The sequence below is a fragment of the Meles meles genome, chromosome 14 (genome assembly GCF_922984935.1).
Source record: "Meles meles chromosome 14, mMelMel3.1 paternal haplotype, whole genome shotgun sequence".
Lineage (NCBI taxonomy): Eukaryota > Metazoa > Chordata > Mammalia > Carnivora > Mustelidae > Meles > Meles meles.
In genome coordinates, this window is record NC_060079.1 from 17,322,824 (window position 1) to 17,341,420 (window position 18,597).

Consider the following 18,597-nt stretch of genomic DNA (forward strand, 5'->3'; position numbering starts at 1 on the left):
ACAAGTAAACAGCGATGCGTATTAGCAGCAACCCCTCTGTCATGTCCGTGTGAGCCCTGTACTGGGAGAACAAAGGGGAACCTAACCAGCCTGTCACCTCAGTTCAGGAAGTGGAAAGTAGAAGGAACGTCCTGCTTTCTCTCTGTTACCTCCATCAATTTACACATTTAAAACAATATATCACTTTGTTATAAAATGTGGACATTCATATCATTAACAGATAAAATATTCACCTGCTACAATGTTTATGAAATGAATGAATGAATTTGATCTGATGCTTGTAGTAGCAGATTTAATTCTCCCTTGGATCAGGATTGGTTTTTTTCCTATTACACAACCACATTTACCAATTGCCACAAAAAGTAGGTATCATTTAATGACAATTCTTGATGCCAAATGAGATAATGTATGCATATCTATGTTACTCTTAGGCTCTATGTGATGTGGGCACCAAAGCATTCATTCTAGATGAAATCCGTATCATTAAATACTGGGGAAATCGCCCTTTTGTATGAATTCAAATGGGAATTTAGAAAGTTACCCATGATCAGATTATAACATATTTTTGCAAAAAACAAAACAAAAACAAACAAAAAACAAAAAACTTGTGCAACAAAAGTTTCCTTTGGCCCCGTTTCTTTAAGAGTGATTCTCTTAATTTCATCCTGTGCTATTCCAGTACCAGTTTATGGGGGTGAGCCAGTGCTGTGTGCTTCCTGAACTTTCTACCTTCCCACTGTGCTTCCATAGCCTACCTGAGCCTCTTAAGTCATTCTATCAGAAAGTAAACAGCAACCCCAACCTAAGGTGCAGCAGCTCTCCGCTCAAATGAAACAACATAATACAAAAAGAAAATGTATGAACCAACCTAAGAGAGTGAAAAGACAATATGTGAGACATCTGCCTCTGAACTTCTTCATACTGGCTTCAGATGACTTGTTAACTTGTACATTCTCAACTTATTCTTGTTTTTGTAATTCTTGGTATAAGCTCATATAATATTCTTTACATTGGCGATGTAATTTCTGGATATATAATCATTGTAGTAGAATACCATCACATAACCTGAAGATGTACAGATAGGCAGGATCCCTCATCCGTGATCACTTTTGGGGGTCTTCACCAACGAAGCTCTGCTTTTCAGGTGCCGGTAATGTCTTCATCAGAGTCCACAGAAAAGCGATGGAGAAAGGAGGCCCCCAGGTGGTGGGTTGCAGTGGGTCAGGACCGGGAGTGGGACATACAACTTCCGCTCAGGTTCTGTCATTTAGAATGGAGTACCATGCCTATAGCTGCTTGTAAGGAAGGCTGAGAAATGTGGTCCAGCCCAAGAAGAGAAACGAATTACAATAAACGGCTCTCAGTCTCTACCACAAGCCTATATTCTAGAAAGTAGCTCTAGTTACTCGTGTCTTTATTATTATTGAGTGAATTCACTTGAAATACATTGTTATTAGAGTGCTTTTGATTAAACAAAAACATAGTTCAATAAATGAGTTATTCTTTTTTGAAATCCAATAGTTTCCTTATATAAGAACAAGAACAATTTCATAAGCACTTAGTGCATATACAGATTTGCATTTCTCTCTTTCATTACTAGGACGGACATATAATGACCTGAACCAATATCCCGTGTTTCCATGGGTATTAACAAACTATGAATCAGAAGAATTGGACTTGACTCTTCCAGGAAACTTCAGGGATCTATCAAAGGTAACTTTCAAATATATTGAAGTCAATTTTCTTCATAAAACTTTGTTCTTAAAATATTTCTACCAGGTATGTATATGTATCCAATATAGCCAATTAATGTTTATAAGAAAGAAAACCTGGGTCTTCTCCTTTTGTGGTCAACATCTAAATCTCATCAATTCTTAGCATACGTATTAAGCTACAAGAAGATAGATTAGTACTAGTATAGGGAAAATGCAATACGTATTTAAGAAAAAGCAGATGTAAGGGGAGGTTGCTCAGATATCCTTCGTTGTAAAGGTCTAGGTAAAAAACCTGAAATTAGAACAAGGTGTGGTTGCAGATTATTTCTGTGATATATTTCTTAGGTGATAAGACATGTAATGTTGACCATAACACATACACACACACACCACATAGGGGAACATCCTAGTGAAAAGAAAGTAGGACACAATAATTCATCACAGATCTGTTAAGATACAAGAGAGAAGATCTGGCCCCTAAACTGGCAAAATAAAAATTACAGAATGGGGGATAAGAATAAAAAGCAAATTTGCTATTAGTTTACCTCATTTGTCCAGAGGAGACTTAAGTGGAGTTCTTAATTATTGGAAGTGCAGTGAAGGATTAGGAGCCAAGCCCCCAAAAAACTTCTCTGTAGCCTAAGCTGATGTCAGAGCCAGACCATTAAGTTTAATAATGTATACCTCAGCCATTTTAAGCCTCAGCTCCCATTCAGTCTGAATTTTGTTCTTTTTTAAAAAATTTTATTTTATTTTTTCAGTGTTCCAAGATTCATTGTTTATGCACCACACCCAGTGCTCCATGCAATATGTGCCCTCCTTAGTACCCACCACCAGGCTCATCCACCTCCCACTCCCCTCCCCTCCAAAAGCCTCAGTTTGTTTCTCAGAGTCCACAGTCTCTCGTGGTTCGTCTCCCCCTCCAATTTCTCCCAACTCACTTCATTCTCTTTTCTGTCGTACGTGGTGGCCTGCTTTAGTGTTCCACAGCAGGTTACAAGGCGTATGGGTGAATGTTTGGGTTGGATGGGGGGAGGGCTGAGAGCATAACCATTGCAGCTGATTTAGAAATGATTCCACAGATGGTTTTTAACGCAGCATACCTTCTCTTGCCTGCTCACTTGCCTTTGAGAACTGGACTACCTAAGCTGAAGTTTTGTGTTCCACTGCTTACTAGCTGTGTGACCTGAAGTCACTTTTCCTTAGCCTGCGTTTCCACATTTGTAACGGGAGAACAGCGCTACTATCCTAAGCCACACAGTTGCAAATGACACGTGCATAAAGAATGTGACATGGTTCTTGGTGCATTGAAGCACTTCGTGATTATTAGCTATTAGTATTACACATGGAATATTTCTTGGCCCGTTTTGAAGCCCGTGTACTAATAATTGCATATCCATATCTGTCATTCACTCTTTAGTTTTGTTATTTTATGTGACTTCCTTATCTAATCTCTGTTGCTAGCTCACTGCTAATTTTAGTTATGATATTACAGGTACAAAAGGGACATAAGAGGTCAGTTAGTCCACACCTTACTGAGAGTCCCACATCTGGGAGAAAACAAAATACTAGCAACTGAATTCCAGTATGGTTTTCAAATATAGTAATTTTTCCAGTTCACATGAACTGAACAAAAATCTTGTGTCATTTACCATGGACAAGTAATTAATTATTCAGGCCCAGGTAGCTAGATGGAAGTGTTATAATTCATGGGGCCTGCCCTCTGGAGCAAATCTAGCTATAAAGTATCTGAATCATAAAACCAGTCTCTGCAAAGTTAAATAATAAGGTCTGATATTTTATAGAGAGATGTACATAAAAGGTAGTAAGTAGTGGTTAGGAATGAGAACGCTGGACCTGGATGGTCTGGGTTCAAGTCTTAATCGTGCCACTTACTGGCTTCAGGGTCTTAGACAAGGTTAATTTTCTCTTTGCCTCAGTTTCTTCACCTGTAAAATAGAGACAATAATAATAGGTTTGTTGTGAGGATTTGATGAGTTAATAAGTGTAAAGAACTAAACAAAAAAAGTGTGAAGAACTTGGGATAGTGCTTAGCCTATCAATATTAGTGAACACTGACACTGTATATTTAAACTGTATGTTTAAAAACGATGTAAGTGGGTTAAAGCCTTTGCCTTCGGCTCAGGTCATGATCTCAGGGTCCTGGGATCAAGCCCCGCATCAGGCTTTCTGCTCAGCAGGGAGACTGTTTCCCCTTCTCTCTCTCTGCCTGCCTCTCTGCCTACTTGTTCTGTCAAATAAATAAATAAAATCTCTAAAAAAAAAAATAATGCTTTCAGGCTCTCTGCTCAGCAGGAAGCCTGCTTCCTCCTCTCTCTCTGCCTGCCTCTCTGCCTACTTGAGATCTCTGTCTGTCAAATTAAAAAAAAAAAAATCTTAAAAATGATGTAAATCATTGATAGAGGTCATATATTTTGAATTATCCTTCAAATATTGATGACAAATACATACTGTTATATTCATGTTTGGATCTTAATGTTTGAAGGTATGCATTTTTGACATGACTTACCAAAGTTACAGTATAATCTTTGGGTATAAAACAAAACCAAACTAACTCATCAGTGTGAGGATAAAAACTGTCAGACTAGTTCTTTAACACAGTCTCGTCCATATATGTATTATTTAGCATTATTCAAATGACTGTTACACACTAGTTACTATAAAATATATATACAGTACAATTTATTGTAGATTCGCAAGTAGCATGATACACAGTATTAAAACCTCAAGGGCTGACGACCACTATGGCTATGTTAGTTTGTTTTTTTTTTTAATTACTTTAAAAGCAGGGAAGGAAGGCCTTTCTCTTTGAAATGAACTAGAATATTGTGGTGATAGGAAACTTCTCAACTAAGTTTCCTTTACTTCCTCTGTTTATTTATTCATTTTTTTTTCAGTCAATAAATGTTTATCACACTCTTCCTCTATGTCAAGCACTGTACTAGCTGAAAGGATATACAGGAGTTAATAAAACAGACTCAGTCACAGCCCTTTTTGGGAAGAGTCCAGTCCAGAGTTGAGATGAAAACTCAGGTAGTTACCAGAAATCTGAGGCCAGCATATCGACAGTGTAGTGGGGACAGTACCAACTGGAGAGTTCATACTTAACTACTCAAAGACACGGGATTCCAGTGTTCTTGCAACACTGTCCCAACCAAAGAAAGTACAGCCTTCATTATAATTAATATAGATAAGAGAAATCATACAGTAAAATATTTACTAGTAGTTATAGATTTTTAGTTTATCGTATAGAAAATTTTAGTATATCATATAGAAAAGATGACATAAACTAAAGGAGGAAATCATTGTTTCTAAAGTAACTAGAATATGTAAACATTCTTCAGGTTTTTAATGCTGACCCATTTAATCTGTGTTCCTTTTGGCAGAACATTTCCCTTTGTAACTCACATGCACTCTCCTGGGTTTATATAATGTTAAGTAAGTAGAAGAGGTAAGCAGACAAAGCAGAGTGAATACTAACCATGGAGTCCTTCATGTTGTGAACATTTGAACCCATGAGCTCTTAAAAGATAGATAGCTTTTTTTTTTTTTCAGTTCTGCTATGTTCCATGCTTTAGTAATTTGTTCTTTATATTCTGTCAGACTAACATGATAGGAAAATGTTAGCAAATTAAAGCCTCCTGATGTGTTAATAAATTATTCTTGCATTGTTCCCATGCTTCATTGAATTTCTTAATAGGAACTTCTTACAAATGGGCTAGAAACCCAAAACTATCCTGTATAAAAATCATTAATAAACAGTATTTTAATGTATGAAAATATATCATATTATACACCTAACAGGAAAGTGACTCTTGAAATATAATAATACAATTGGAAGGACAAACTATTAATAATGAAATATTATTGTAATGAGATGACCACTAAGAAGCACATGAAATTCTTGTAGGTATAATCAGTACTACAGAAAGAAATTTTTAATAGAGAGTTTGTTAATCTTCAAAATCTCAAGCAAGAATTTAAATATCCGAATGATGTTATTAACCAGGAACCCTCTAAAAGATCTCTAAGAGCTAAAGAATTTGTTGCTAAGTGAAGATTGTGACCCATGGAATAATTTCTAGTAATGAATAATTCTAGAATTTGTTTCATTAAACAACATTTGAAACCCAAAATCATTTTTGTGTTCTCAAATCTTTAGAATCTATTCTTTATTCGAAAGAATAAAAAATTAAGAAGCTTTGAAATATACAATAAATAAAATATACAATCCCAAAAAATATCAAAATATTTTCATCTTTATATCCCCACCCTACACTGGCTTCATGAAATTCTATGTCATCAGTTAAAACTTGTGGACAGTATAGTAGTAGAACAGGTGCCTCAGTTCCAGCCTCACATCATACAACCCAATGAAAGACTGAGCATCTCACCAAAGTCACGCTCACGGAAAAGAGAAAAACTTTTCTTTCTTAGAAACCCCAAAAATGTCTCCTTGTGTGTCATTGGTGCTGCTTAACAGCAGTAGAATATGTTCACTGGAGATGAGATAAGCCAATTATTTCCCATGGTTGGAGTCAATGGTAGAGTCAGGATCACACCAGACACCTGTCAAAGAAGGGTGGGCTGAGAGTTGAGCAAAGGAAATTTGGGTTTCTGTTTCCTAAAGAAAGAGGACTGAGTTGTGGTCAGCAAACAGCTCTCTGTTATAAAGTGAAAAATAGTGTATCTGAGAGCTTCTTCTTTCTGATTTCTATAATCTAGAGAATACCAAATAAATTACAGGTTTATATGCACATAGCTACTTCATAAAAGGAGCTTTGCAAGGTGCTAAGAAGACTTTAAAATATAGTCCTAACCCTCAAGGAATAGTCACTGGTTATGAGGGGAAAATAGCCAATATGCAGTAGCTTTTTATTACATACATACAAGTTTAATATATGAATATTAGGTGGAATCAGAGATAAATTTGCCATAAAGCTCATGAAGCGTAAACTTCAAAGCCCCTCAAGTTTCAGGGGCTTCTTATGGCTTGTCCCTCATTTTATGTTCATAGTCCTGGTTTATTTTCTTTGAGAGCCCCTCTCCAACAAATTCCTAAGCTCTGTGAACTTCTCTCTCCTCTTCTTTAACATAAGCACAGTAGTATTTACATAACACGGTTTCTGAAAGACTTAAATGCGCTAATGTAAGAAAGGCACCTAGTGGCATGCCTGGCTCACTAGTGGCATTCAGTGACTGGGAGCTACAAAGCCTATTTCCGTGACTGTCAGCTGAGGGTTCACTGTCGTTGGTGCAATTGAAAAAATATAGGGAAAGATTGCTTGATTTAATTTTGCTCTAATAAAATAAAAAGCAATACCTTTTAATAAAATATAAAGTCACATTTTCATGCAATAGTAATTGCTTTTGCATCTCTTTAAATTGTCAACTTCTCAGAACTATAAACATTGAGATGCTGAAGTTAAATATTTATTGAAACTTGAGAGGCACATTTATTTAGACTAAACTATTTTATTATATTTATAATATTCATGTTCTTTCCTTAACCCAGTTCAGTGAACAAAGAGCACAGGAACAATGGAAATTCTTTATCAGTAAAATTTATTGGATCCCTCATTTGATTAGGCCTCAGACTTTCAAGTTTTATTTATTACATGTACAGGTTAGAGGTTATGTTTCTCGTTTGGCATGATGGACAGCAAATGAAACACTATGTCATTGACTTATCTCTTCAATATTCAACCAGCAGTGGGTGTAGACAATTTTTCCCTCCATGTATCGAGATTTTCCTTATGGAGATGTGACCTCGTGGTGAAATCTATCTTAAAACATGATACATGCTGGTGCTTGAGTTATTTACATATACTCATATGAACTTTGCTCTTAAATTACAGTGGTTACAAGACTTTGACATGAAGCGCAGCCTCTGCTCATTAAAGTGTAAATGGAATTTTCCTATTTCCCAGTCATGCCCTCTGATAAATGAAATAGTTTCATCACAAAGCCAAGTCCTGCTAATATTGACATGAACGTAAGACATCACACACACACCCATTCACTGAGTGGAAAAAATATATTTTGTTAACACAGGAGTTGTTTGACTGACAGATGATGATAAGCATAACCATTTTCCCAAATTATTATGCCACTTAAAAAAAGGAAGTGATAATGCCTTGAGGCTTTGAAATGTGAGAATGCAAATGGAGGCACTGAAGTGTGAATACTCTTCAGCCGTCCACCCCTGATACTACTGCCAAATGTCTATATACCACATAGAGAAGGGTGTGCGTCGTTAAGGTGGGGAGTGCTCGATTTAGCAATGTGGTGCAAGTTTCTGCAGTTATTTTGTCTTTCTTTTTCATCTTCGGTTAACAGTATCTAAAATGAAATTCATTCTGTTTACCCTAGTATACAATCTCCCAAATGCTTAGATTTTAACCACAGCACGCAAAGAATGGGCAAAATGATTAAGTGTATTAGTAGCTGACTATGATGATAGAAAACTTGGTAGAAGACAAATTTATTCTATACCATCTGCCAAAAAGCCTACTGCCAAATTTGAAATACTCTAAATATATGTTGAATGTCACCTTAACATACAACCCAACCTGAAAACGGTTTTTGTTAGGCTTGCTTATATTGAAATGTTGAAGACAGAATATTGATTGGCAATATTTGGATACTGTCTTAAACTCATGGAATAAGCCAAGACAAGGGTCCAGCTTTCAAGGGGGGAAATGCAAAAAGGTACCAATTTCAAAATCGAATTTATTGAAGTAGATAATTTTATTCATTTATTGTTCTTTCCTTATACAAACCTTTATTCCACACCTGTGTTTGCCGGGTACAGGAGATAAAAAGATAGTAAGAACTGATCCATCCTCTTAAGGGTTTACAAGTCATGTTTAGTTTGCCTGGTGGCATATTACGTTCTTTTCCTTCTAATTGAAAGGAAAAAAAACAAATAAGTGTAGACAAAGAACAGAGCTGGTTCATGGACACTGTGGTAACCAGAAGAGTGAGGGGCTCTTTGTTTGTTTTTATCTCCACTGCTTGTTGGAGATATGTAATAGGGTGATGGAGCGTTTTGAGGATTTACACAGAAGTCCCAAACTGGTCGCTTGCTCTGCCTGGTTGTACTAAATGTCCTCCCTTAGAGTCTCTTTTCTAGTTCCTTTCCATTTAGCCAGTTGTTCTACCCTTTCAGAGAGAGAGAGAGAGAGAGAATACTAAAGCCCATCCTGCTTTCAAAACTTTAAGCTGTCAGGGTGCCTGGCTGGCTCCCTGTATTGGTACTACTTGAGACTCTTGATGTCAGGGTCATGAGTTTGAGCCCCATGTTAGGTGAAAGATTACTTAGAAAGAAAGGAGGAAAGAAAGAGAGAGAGGGAGAGGAAGGAAGGGAGGGAAGGAAGAAGGGAAAGGGAAGGGAAGGGGAAGGGAAGGGAAGGGAAAGAAAAGAGGGAGAGAGAGAAAGAGACAGAGGGGAAGGGAGGAAGGAAGGAAGGAAAAGAGAGAGAGAAAGAAATTTTTAAAAGAAAGGAAAACTTAAAAATTAAATGAAAAAAAAAGTAAAAAAAAAAAAAAGAAAGGAAAACTTTAAGCTGTTAGAAAAGGAGCTGGAAACAATAGGAGCGTTTCTGCAGTGTCTGCTCTTGGATACTGCGTACAGAGAAGGAAAGAGAGCCTGCTTATGCACTTTGGTGTCACATCTCAAGTACAGCAGCATCAAGGCAAACCTAGGCCAGAGTCCGTCTCCTTCAACCTTTCTTTCCAGCTGAAACAGGAGATCCAATGGAGATGATCTTGAAACTCCTCAACAGGCTCGTCATTGTACTACTGAATATTTAGAAAGCTTTTAGAACGGACACATGAAGATTTGAGGTATTTAATTATACCTCCATTGCTTTTATGTCAAAACTGGTTACTTTTCACTGAAATATTTAAAACTGATTTTCTTAGGAATTATCCTGGGACAGTGATAACACCAGCCAGTAGCTGACAGGTACTTATTATATAGCCAGGCACCCTGCTAAGCATCTTCCATAGATCTTCTCATTTTATCTTCACATCATTAGGATGAATTGCACTGGCTTTGTAAGTTGCATTTCCTTCCATTTGTTACCTATTATTTCTCCATAGCAGGGAAGTAGAATATACTTTAAGAAAATACACACACAACCTAACTACAGTGATTAGTTAATCTTCTAGGTGCCGTCCACCTTTTCTAAATGCCCTGCACTATGGACAACCATGTGATAGGAGCAGAGGATGCAAAGAAATGTACCAAATCAGCCATTCTTTACCTCCAAAGACTTCAGTCCTACATGGAACAGACATACCTGTGACTATGCTAATACGTTGTGCTCATCAAAATTCAACTTTGGCTCAAAGTCTGTTTCCCCATAATATAACTAATCATGTTTATTTACCCTATGAAAAAATATGAAAAGAATTGCACTCAGAGATAGCCAGCAAACGCCTGGGGCAGCTCAGGTCATGATCTCAGGGTCCTGGGATCGAGTCCCACATGCTGAGCAGAGAGCCTGCTTCCCTTCCCCTCTCTCTGCCTGCCTCTCTTGTGATTTCTCTCTGTCAAATAAATAAATAAAATCTTAAAAAAAAAAAGATAGCCAGCAAAGTAGAAATCCTAACACCAACTTTTATTAACACTTCATTACTTCAGGTTCCGTTTTTTAGGCATGTATGTGGGGATTATATGGTGATTAGCTGAAGTTCACCTGATGATGCCATTTTGTGCATAATATTGCAAAGGGGGGACTTTGTCTGTTTAAGACAACAACCTTTCTGGGTCCCCTGGGTGGCTCAGCAGGTTAAAGGTCTGCCTTCAGCTCGGGTCATGATCCCAGGCTCCTAGGATCAAGTCCCTCATCAGGCTTCCTGCTCGGTGGGGACCCTGTTTCTCCTTCTCCCTCTGTGATCTCTCAGGGTAGTGAGATCAAGCCCCACATCAGGCTCTGCGCTGGGTGTGGAGCCTGCTTGAGATTTTCGTTCCCTATCCCTCTGCCCCTCCCGACTTGCACACACTCTTTTCTGGCTCTTTTTCTAAAAAAACCAAAAAACTAAAATTTATAAAAGTTTAAATAGTCATATTTGGAAGATTTTTCTGGGTCATGTAACTGACAAAAGCCCTTAACATTCTATACACAGGATAAACCAAATTCTTTTTTTTTTTTTAAGATTTTATTTATTTATTTATTTTGCGAGGGGGAGAGAGAGAGAGAGAGAGAGAGAATGAGCCAGGGAGAGGGGCAGGCAGAGGCAACTGATTTTATAATTTTATGTATATTCTTCAAACGTTTTCTCTTAATAGTTAGCAAAAATATATTACTTATGTACTAAGAATTTTTAGAAAGCGAATGATAATACTATTTTTATAAAGTCATTGATAAGACTACAATGCTGATATTGCTATGATGCTAATGGCTTTTTTCAACCCTAGTACTCATAATAATGATTTAATATTACCTGTAACCCATTCTCCACAAAATTATTGGAGTTACTTTTTTTTTAAATGTTATTTATTTATTTATTTGACAGACAGAGATCACAAGTAGGCAGAGAGGCAAGCAGAGAGGAGGAGGAGGCATGCTCCCTGCTGAGCAGAGGCTCGATCCAAGGACCCGGGGTTCATGACCTGAGCTGAAGGCAGAGCCTTTAACCCACTGAGCCATCCAGGCACCCCTGGAGTTACCTTTTTAAAGCTTAACTCAGATCTTGTTTATCTCCTGCTTAAAAGCATTCAGTGACTCTCCCCTTCACTTACCATAAAATTTTCATTTATATTTCATTTCTCTGATCTGCAAAACCATATGATATGCCTCTACCTATTTTCTCACATCATCTCCTAGTCCCTTCCTGTCATCTACTGTGCTTCAGTCACACTCTCTTTCTGTTCCCTGAGCCTGGTAGTCAGGCCTCTAAGAAGCCTTTGTACTAGCTTTTCCTCTGTCTTGTAGTCTCTCATTTCTGAACTGCATATACATCTCTGCCTAGAGGTTCTCCTTGAGAGATGCCGTCCGCCGTCCGTATCACCCAGTCGCTACTGTCCCATTCTGTTATGCCAGTAGAGCGCTTACCTCTGGTATTTTTCTCATTTACCTAATTGTATATTTAGATTCCATCTGTCTTTGCCTCTAAAGGCGCACGCGCGCGCGCACACACACACACACACACACACACACACACACACAAGCATCATGAGAACAGCAACCTCATTTATCTTATTGTAAGGCCTAGAGTAATTACTGACACATAGTAGGCACTCAATATTTATTGAATGAGTTTACCTGGGAATTTTTTTCAAATCAGCCTTTTCAATTAGATGCATAATATGCAGTAGTGTGAGTATATCATCACTTATTTAACTAGTGCCTTACTGAATATTTAGACTATTTCTAGTTTTGTGGGGAGTTTCTGTTTCATTTTGTTTTGCCATTTCAAGCAATGTTGCGAGAAATATAAATATCCTTGTATCTGATTCTTTCCGTATTATAAATTCCTCGAAGTAGAATGATTGGATCAAAAGCAAGTGCATATTTTAAAAAAATATTACCACTTTGCCCCACGAGAAATGTATACCAATTTATATTCCCACCAACGGTATTATGACATATCATGTTTTGCTATTTCCTGGCCAACACTGAGTATTGTAAAACTTAATTTTTGACAATCTAATGAATAAAACTCATTTTTATTTGACATTTTAAAACTTGCCATGTACGTCTAACTTTTAACTATAAGGAAAGAAAATCAACTTAAACTGGCTATAATTTAAAAACAGAAATTTTTTATTGGCCCACATAACGGAGAAATCAGGGATTGGTTCGTTCAGGAGACTCACCAGTGTCCTAGGATGCTACATCTCTGGCATTTTTCCTTACTGGTTTCATTTTCAGACAGGCTTCCCTATGTTATAGTAGTGATGCCTTTGTAATTCCACTAGAAAAAGAGAAAGCTTCTTTCCCAGAGAGTCTCAGCAGAGTTTCATTGGAGTAACTTGAATCATCTGCCCATTTCTCTACTAATCTTAGTGGCCATGTGGATAGAATATGCTGATTGCCAAGTCTGGATCTCATGCCCACCAAGGGGCTCAGATAATGGAGTCAGCCCACCTGAACTAGATATACCAAGAGTAGGGAAGGAGTGGTTCATAAAGGAAGAAGGAGTAATGTATGGTGAACAGAAAAAGAATAGCTATCCATTATATTGGATATAATTATATTGTGTGAGCTAGTGCTGTTTTTCCTACATATATTGGAGATTTGCTTCTGTAAATTGCCGGTTCATCTCATTTGCTCATCTATTCGACTAGATTATTCATTAGTTTCTTACTGATTTGTAAGAGCTCACTTTTTAAGGAAACTAGCCCTTTATCGTGTGTGCTATAAGTATTTTTCACTTTGTTATTTGTCTTTTGATTTTGCCTAAAATTTTTGTCTGAAGTTTCCATATTGATATTTAAATGTTATATCATCAGGGGCACCTACGTTGCTCAGTCAGTTAAGTGTCCAACTCTTGATTTTGGTTCAGGTCATGCTCTCAGGCTTCACACTAGGTGTGGAGCCTGCTTGAGGTTCTCTCTCTCCTTCTCCCTCAGCCCCTCGTCCCCCAAGAAATTGATTATGTACTTAATTAATGTTATATAATCAGATCATTCAGTCTTCATTCATTCAGCATTTATTACATACCTGAAAAGAGCCAAGTAGTGTATCAAGTGCTCCGAACATAGAAATGAGTAAAAGCCATTGCCTTGAAGGGCTAGCCTACTGGTAAAAGGAATTTATAGATTTGCCTATTACCAGAGAGTGTCATGTAGGGCTTCACAGATGAAATTTGAGCTGCTATGAGAAGAATACATTGAAATTCCCTGGTCAGATAAGAAGAGAGGCAGGGAATTTCCTTGAGCACAGAAGCATGTGTGGGTATGATTTCTATGTTGTCCTAACTGAGAATTTTAAGAATGATGATACATATATATAGCTCATGACTGAAAAAAATGAAAGGACAAGAGTTCTTGAAGCCTCTTCTCAGGATTTCCAAGCCCTTGGTTATTATAATGAAAGATAACAAGATAACTTCAATATGTTAGAAGCTCAGATGTGTTGAGAGTATTGAGATGAAGTCAAACAGATCAATCAGCTATATCCCGCTTCCAGCTGTATCTGCACAAAGCTTCAGCTGGTTCTGCAAAACGTAGAGCTTCTGACTAGCAGTGCAATCTTGACTGGACGTTTCTTCATTGTTCTCATCTATACTGTGAGGGAGTTGGACTTGCAGTGCAGGCCTTTGGGGTGTATTCCAATTTCTGAAGATCCATGATAGTTTAGGAATTAAGTAGGCAGTTATAAAAGAAAAAAACTACATCAAGATCAGAATTTTGTCATGAAATGGCAACGCAGTGTTGTGGAAAGAGTAGAGACCCACGTACCTGTTTCCTCCTCATGAAATTAGGTTCAGAATGAATGCCTTGCCCACCTCAAGACTTATGAAAATCAATCCAGAAAATGGGTGTGAAAACAGTATCTGGTATAAGTATATAGTACCATTAGCATTTGCAGCAGAGAACACTAGCAATAGTGAGCTCACAAACGTTTTATATATGTAAGTAGAATCCTAATACCATGAACATAATAAGCATTTTCAAGTTTTTTTTTTGAAATACCAGAATTCAGTTTTATTAATATTACTTTAATTAGACCTCTGATTCCTCTTGAAAACCTTTTTTAGTCTTAAAAATTATAATCTATTTTAATGGCATTGACTGCACCTCAAGTCAGTCCACATTTATTTTTGATTTCTTTATTCATTCAAATCAATCCAGCAATGTGCCCAGACTTTCACATTCTCTAAAGTTCTTTGAATGCTTCATAAAGTACCACTTACCCAATTAGAATTTTTTATTTAAATTATCTTTGTTGTTTTCACCTCTTTAATTTATATACCTATCCCATAAAATGCACTTGATAAAACTTGTAAGGTTTCATGAAAGAGAATGGTATTGATAAATCAAGACTAAGAGAACAGAAAAGGAAGGAAAATAGGAAAATATAATCAAAGAAAAAGTTCACACTCAGAAATGCATACCATAAGGATTCTAACCAGGACTTTTCAAGGAGCCCTAGTGCTATGGCCTATTAATAGTTATTATGAAAACAAAAAAGGATGAGGATCTAGTAAAAATAAAAAATGATAAACACTGGAGTGAACAAGATGAACTAATTCTGTTTATGATAATATTTCTCAGCGCCTTTCATAATGTAAATCTCCATGAGTATCTGTCAGGATCCTTGTTCCATATAATAAAGACACAGTTTTTTTGGTTTTCTTTGTTTGTTTGTTTTCAGGAAAACAAAGCTTTTTGTGGTACTTAAGACAGAGATAAATTTCTCTCTTTAATATTCAAACAGGGGAAATTGAGTAATAAAGTAGAGAATATCCTCAACACTGATTCTTCGATAAATTCAGTTGTTTTATGTAGACGTGGTAATGTTAATATGTATGATTTTCCATCAGTTTTACATTGAAAATAGTTATTTTGAAAGCTATGACGGCTTTATAGGAGTTTGAGAAACTGAATTATAATAAAAATGCTACATAGGTGGAATTTTTGTTTTTAATTTTTGCCTTGTTATCTGCATTATTTTATCTCTTAGTGTCAAGTCATGGCATACAAACCAATAATAACAAAATCATAATACATCTAATAGCAAGTTCTAAACTTTCAGGTAAACCTTTTCATATGGGAACACTTAAAAAGCATAGAGGTGGCTGTTCCTAAAAGCCTACTGTTGGAGAGAAAACTGGTAATAATTACTATGGTAATTATGGTAACAATTGAAAAAGATTACAAAATAAACTTCTACATTTTATTAAGCAGAGTTTTACTGTTTCACCAGATTTCCTACCTTATTCGTCTGCTAAATCCAAATGGCTTTGACATTGCATTATTTGCTCAAATTTTAAAAGGATAACAAATACAACCATATCAGTTTATACACAGATAAGTAGATCGCTATAGGCAGGTAGATGATAGATGGACAGATAGACGGGGGGCAGATAAATAGATAGATATTGTATGTTTGGATCCCATAAGAAAATACATCATCTGTGATGAAATTTTTGTTTCCCAGACATTTTCAAGCATTTTGCCTTCAGATGATTTATTGCTTCCTGATTACTAGAGCAAAATAATAGAAAAATAAGTACAAACTAGATCATTTACATCTTGTTATATACAAAATTAGTTTCTAAATGTATTAGATAAAAATTCAAAATTGGAAATTCATTTTAAGAAGTTACTAATGGAGGCATGTGTATACTTTAATGCTGTGCAACTGTTTCCTACAAAGTATTACTCTGTCAGACACTCCAAAACAGTGACTTTGATGAAACTCAAGTAAAATAAAAAGTGTAAATATTTACTTTATCCTTTTTCCGGTAGTTGGTAAGAAGCTGGAAAAGATTAAAGGAAGGGACTTGTTTCTTTTTCAAGAATGTTTTGTGTGAACAAACAAAATCTCAGATAAGGTCAATCCTTACCTATTGGAAGCCATTTTATGCATGTGAAAAGACCCATTAGCCTATTCAAGAGAGAATAAAGTATTAAACATTTTAAATGCTTTGAAAAAATAGTCTTTTAATATTGAGAAAGAAAAACAGATGGCTGCACATTTAGAAAGTATAAGATATGTTAGCTATCTTAAATGAAAAACTTTCAATTCAGGAACAACTCACATTCCTTCTACTATAATAACTATCCTTTTACCCAAAATTACTTATATATTTGTTCTAAGTGTTATTAATATTCTGTGTGATATTTAATGAAATTATATTGCCTTTTTATATCTATGCAAAAAGATTTGAGAGATGAACAGTGAAATTTAATGTAGAATAAAATGTAAGCCTTATTTAAAAAGTATATTTAAACCAAAGTTCTTAAACATTTTTAAATAATTAAATTAAACCAAGTTTTCAAAAAATTTTTTAAATAATTATTTAGTCTTTGTTAAGTGATAATTAAGTTAAAGAAAAATGAGCATAGTTTACAAATAATTTTAGTATTAAAGATAAGAGCCCTTGCAAATAAGAGTTTATTATGGAAATTCTAACAGACCTTTAACTGCTGACATCATTGTGTTATTTGAATTAGTCCCATAGGACCAAAAGAAAAAGCTTACAAACAATTTATAAATGAATCCTTCTCTCTTGTGTAACATTATTTGTCCCGTTGAAACACTAATTTTCTACTACTTCTCTTGTTAAAATTAAGCCCTGGGGGGAACTTCATAGTTAACTAGTAATATTAAATTTTGAATAAAGGAGTTCTATATTATTCTTAGTGTTCATCTTTTGTTTTCTCTATAAATATTTATATACAATAGTATGCATCCTAAAGCAAAGTAACGTAGCTATTAGGTATCATGAGAATGGACTCCATGTCCCATAAACCAAAATCAAGAAATTGAAGCTAAAACAGTTTCTTATTTGAAATCATGAGGACTATATGCTAGAAATTCTTTTAATGATTGTGCTAAGAAGTTTGAGGCAATGATCCAATTAATACACACTTTTTTGAGGGGGAAAAAAATCTATGTATTTTGTATCCTGAGCATTTTATTGTGTGCTCCACTCCAGGGATTAATGTCATCATTGGGATGATAGGAAGGTCTTAGTGGCTTTGCAAAATGCTTTCTAGGAACTTGAGAATTGTCTGGATTATTTTCATCAGCCTTAGGTTCATAGTTTCACTTAATAAAGAAGATGTTTGCACCATTTGGATAATAACAAAATGCAACCAGCATTCCAACAGGGTTTCCTTGTGGGTGATTATTATCTTTCGCAGTGTGGGTGGCCCTCTGGTAAAAGTAGGTTTTCTCTAATATGGTTGTCACATGGTCAACTGCTTCACCTTCTCCTCCTTGGATTTCCTATGATCAAGCTGAACATTCATTATGGTTATTACTAAGTAGGCAGGACAATGACATTAAAGTCTTGGTATTGCCTTGACAGTTTAAACTGGATCATCCTAGTAATCCAGTTTACTGAAACTTTTAGTAAAATCCAGAAACTTCGCAAAATCCAAAGACTTCTCTTCCTGAGAGATTTTTAGCATGTGTTATGATCCATAATTAATATTAAAATCAAATTTGATAAAATATAATACAAAATTTTGTATGCTCTATGGTTAAAATGAATTAACGGTAACTACTTTTAGCATAAAGAGTTATAGCATGCTTAATATAACTGTATTAAGTGAAATGCTTCTTTTCTTTTCTTACAGCCAATCGGTGCTTTGAACCCAAAGAGAGCTGTGTTTTACGCAGAGCGGTATGAAACATGGGAAGATGATCAGAGCCCCCCCTACCATTATAATACGCACTACTCAACAGCAACATCTACCTTATCCTGGCTTGTTCGAATTGTGAGTCTCGTCATTAAGTTACTATACCTGTTATTTGTTTTAAACAAAGATTAGAGGCCAGTGAAGTAGAAAAGAGATTTCAAACTCTAGTAAAACCTGAATCCTTTTTTTTTTTTTTAAATGAGCTTTCTCATTTACAAAATTGGGTTAGGAAGATAGATTATTGTGAGCTACTTAAGCCTAAACCAGTTATAAAAGGAACCAGACTCTTGGAGTGCATCCGTAATGTCCACTGTTTCTTTTTTTCACCGATGGTCACAAGCTGGCTCTCTTCCCTGGCCCTCTCCAGCTTGCTTCTTGGGCAGTATGTTTTAAGAACAGTTTCTAAATGTTTTGAAAACTTCTTTCTGTTTCTTTCTCTTTCTCCTAACACATTCAAGTCTCTCTGATCTTTCAAATACATGTATACATCCATATGTACACACATACGTGCACACACACACACACACACAC

At 36.0% G+C, this 18,597-nt stretch overlaps 1 protein-coding gene across 9 annotated transcripts in view; it reads left to right on the forward strand.

Annotated features, from left to right (window-relative positions):
* Positions 1–18,597, forward strand: part of NBEA (neurobeachin) — a 687,041-nt gene that overhangs the window by 588,114 nt on the left and 80,330 nt on the right. For all 9 annotated transcript variants that reach the window (XM_045977917.1, XM_045977919.1, XM_045977920.1 and 6 more), the window contains 2 exons: positions 1,601–1,713; positions 18,004–18,144. In XM_045977917.1, the coding sequence (XP_045833873.1) occupies positions 1,601–1,713; positions 18,004–18,144 (254 nt within the window). The remainder of the gene's footprint in view (positions 1–1,600; positions 1,714–18,003; positions 18,145–18,597) is intronic.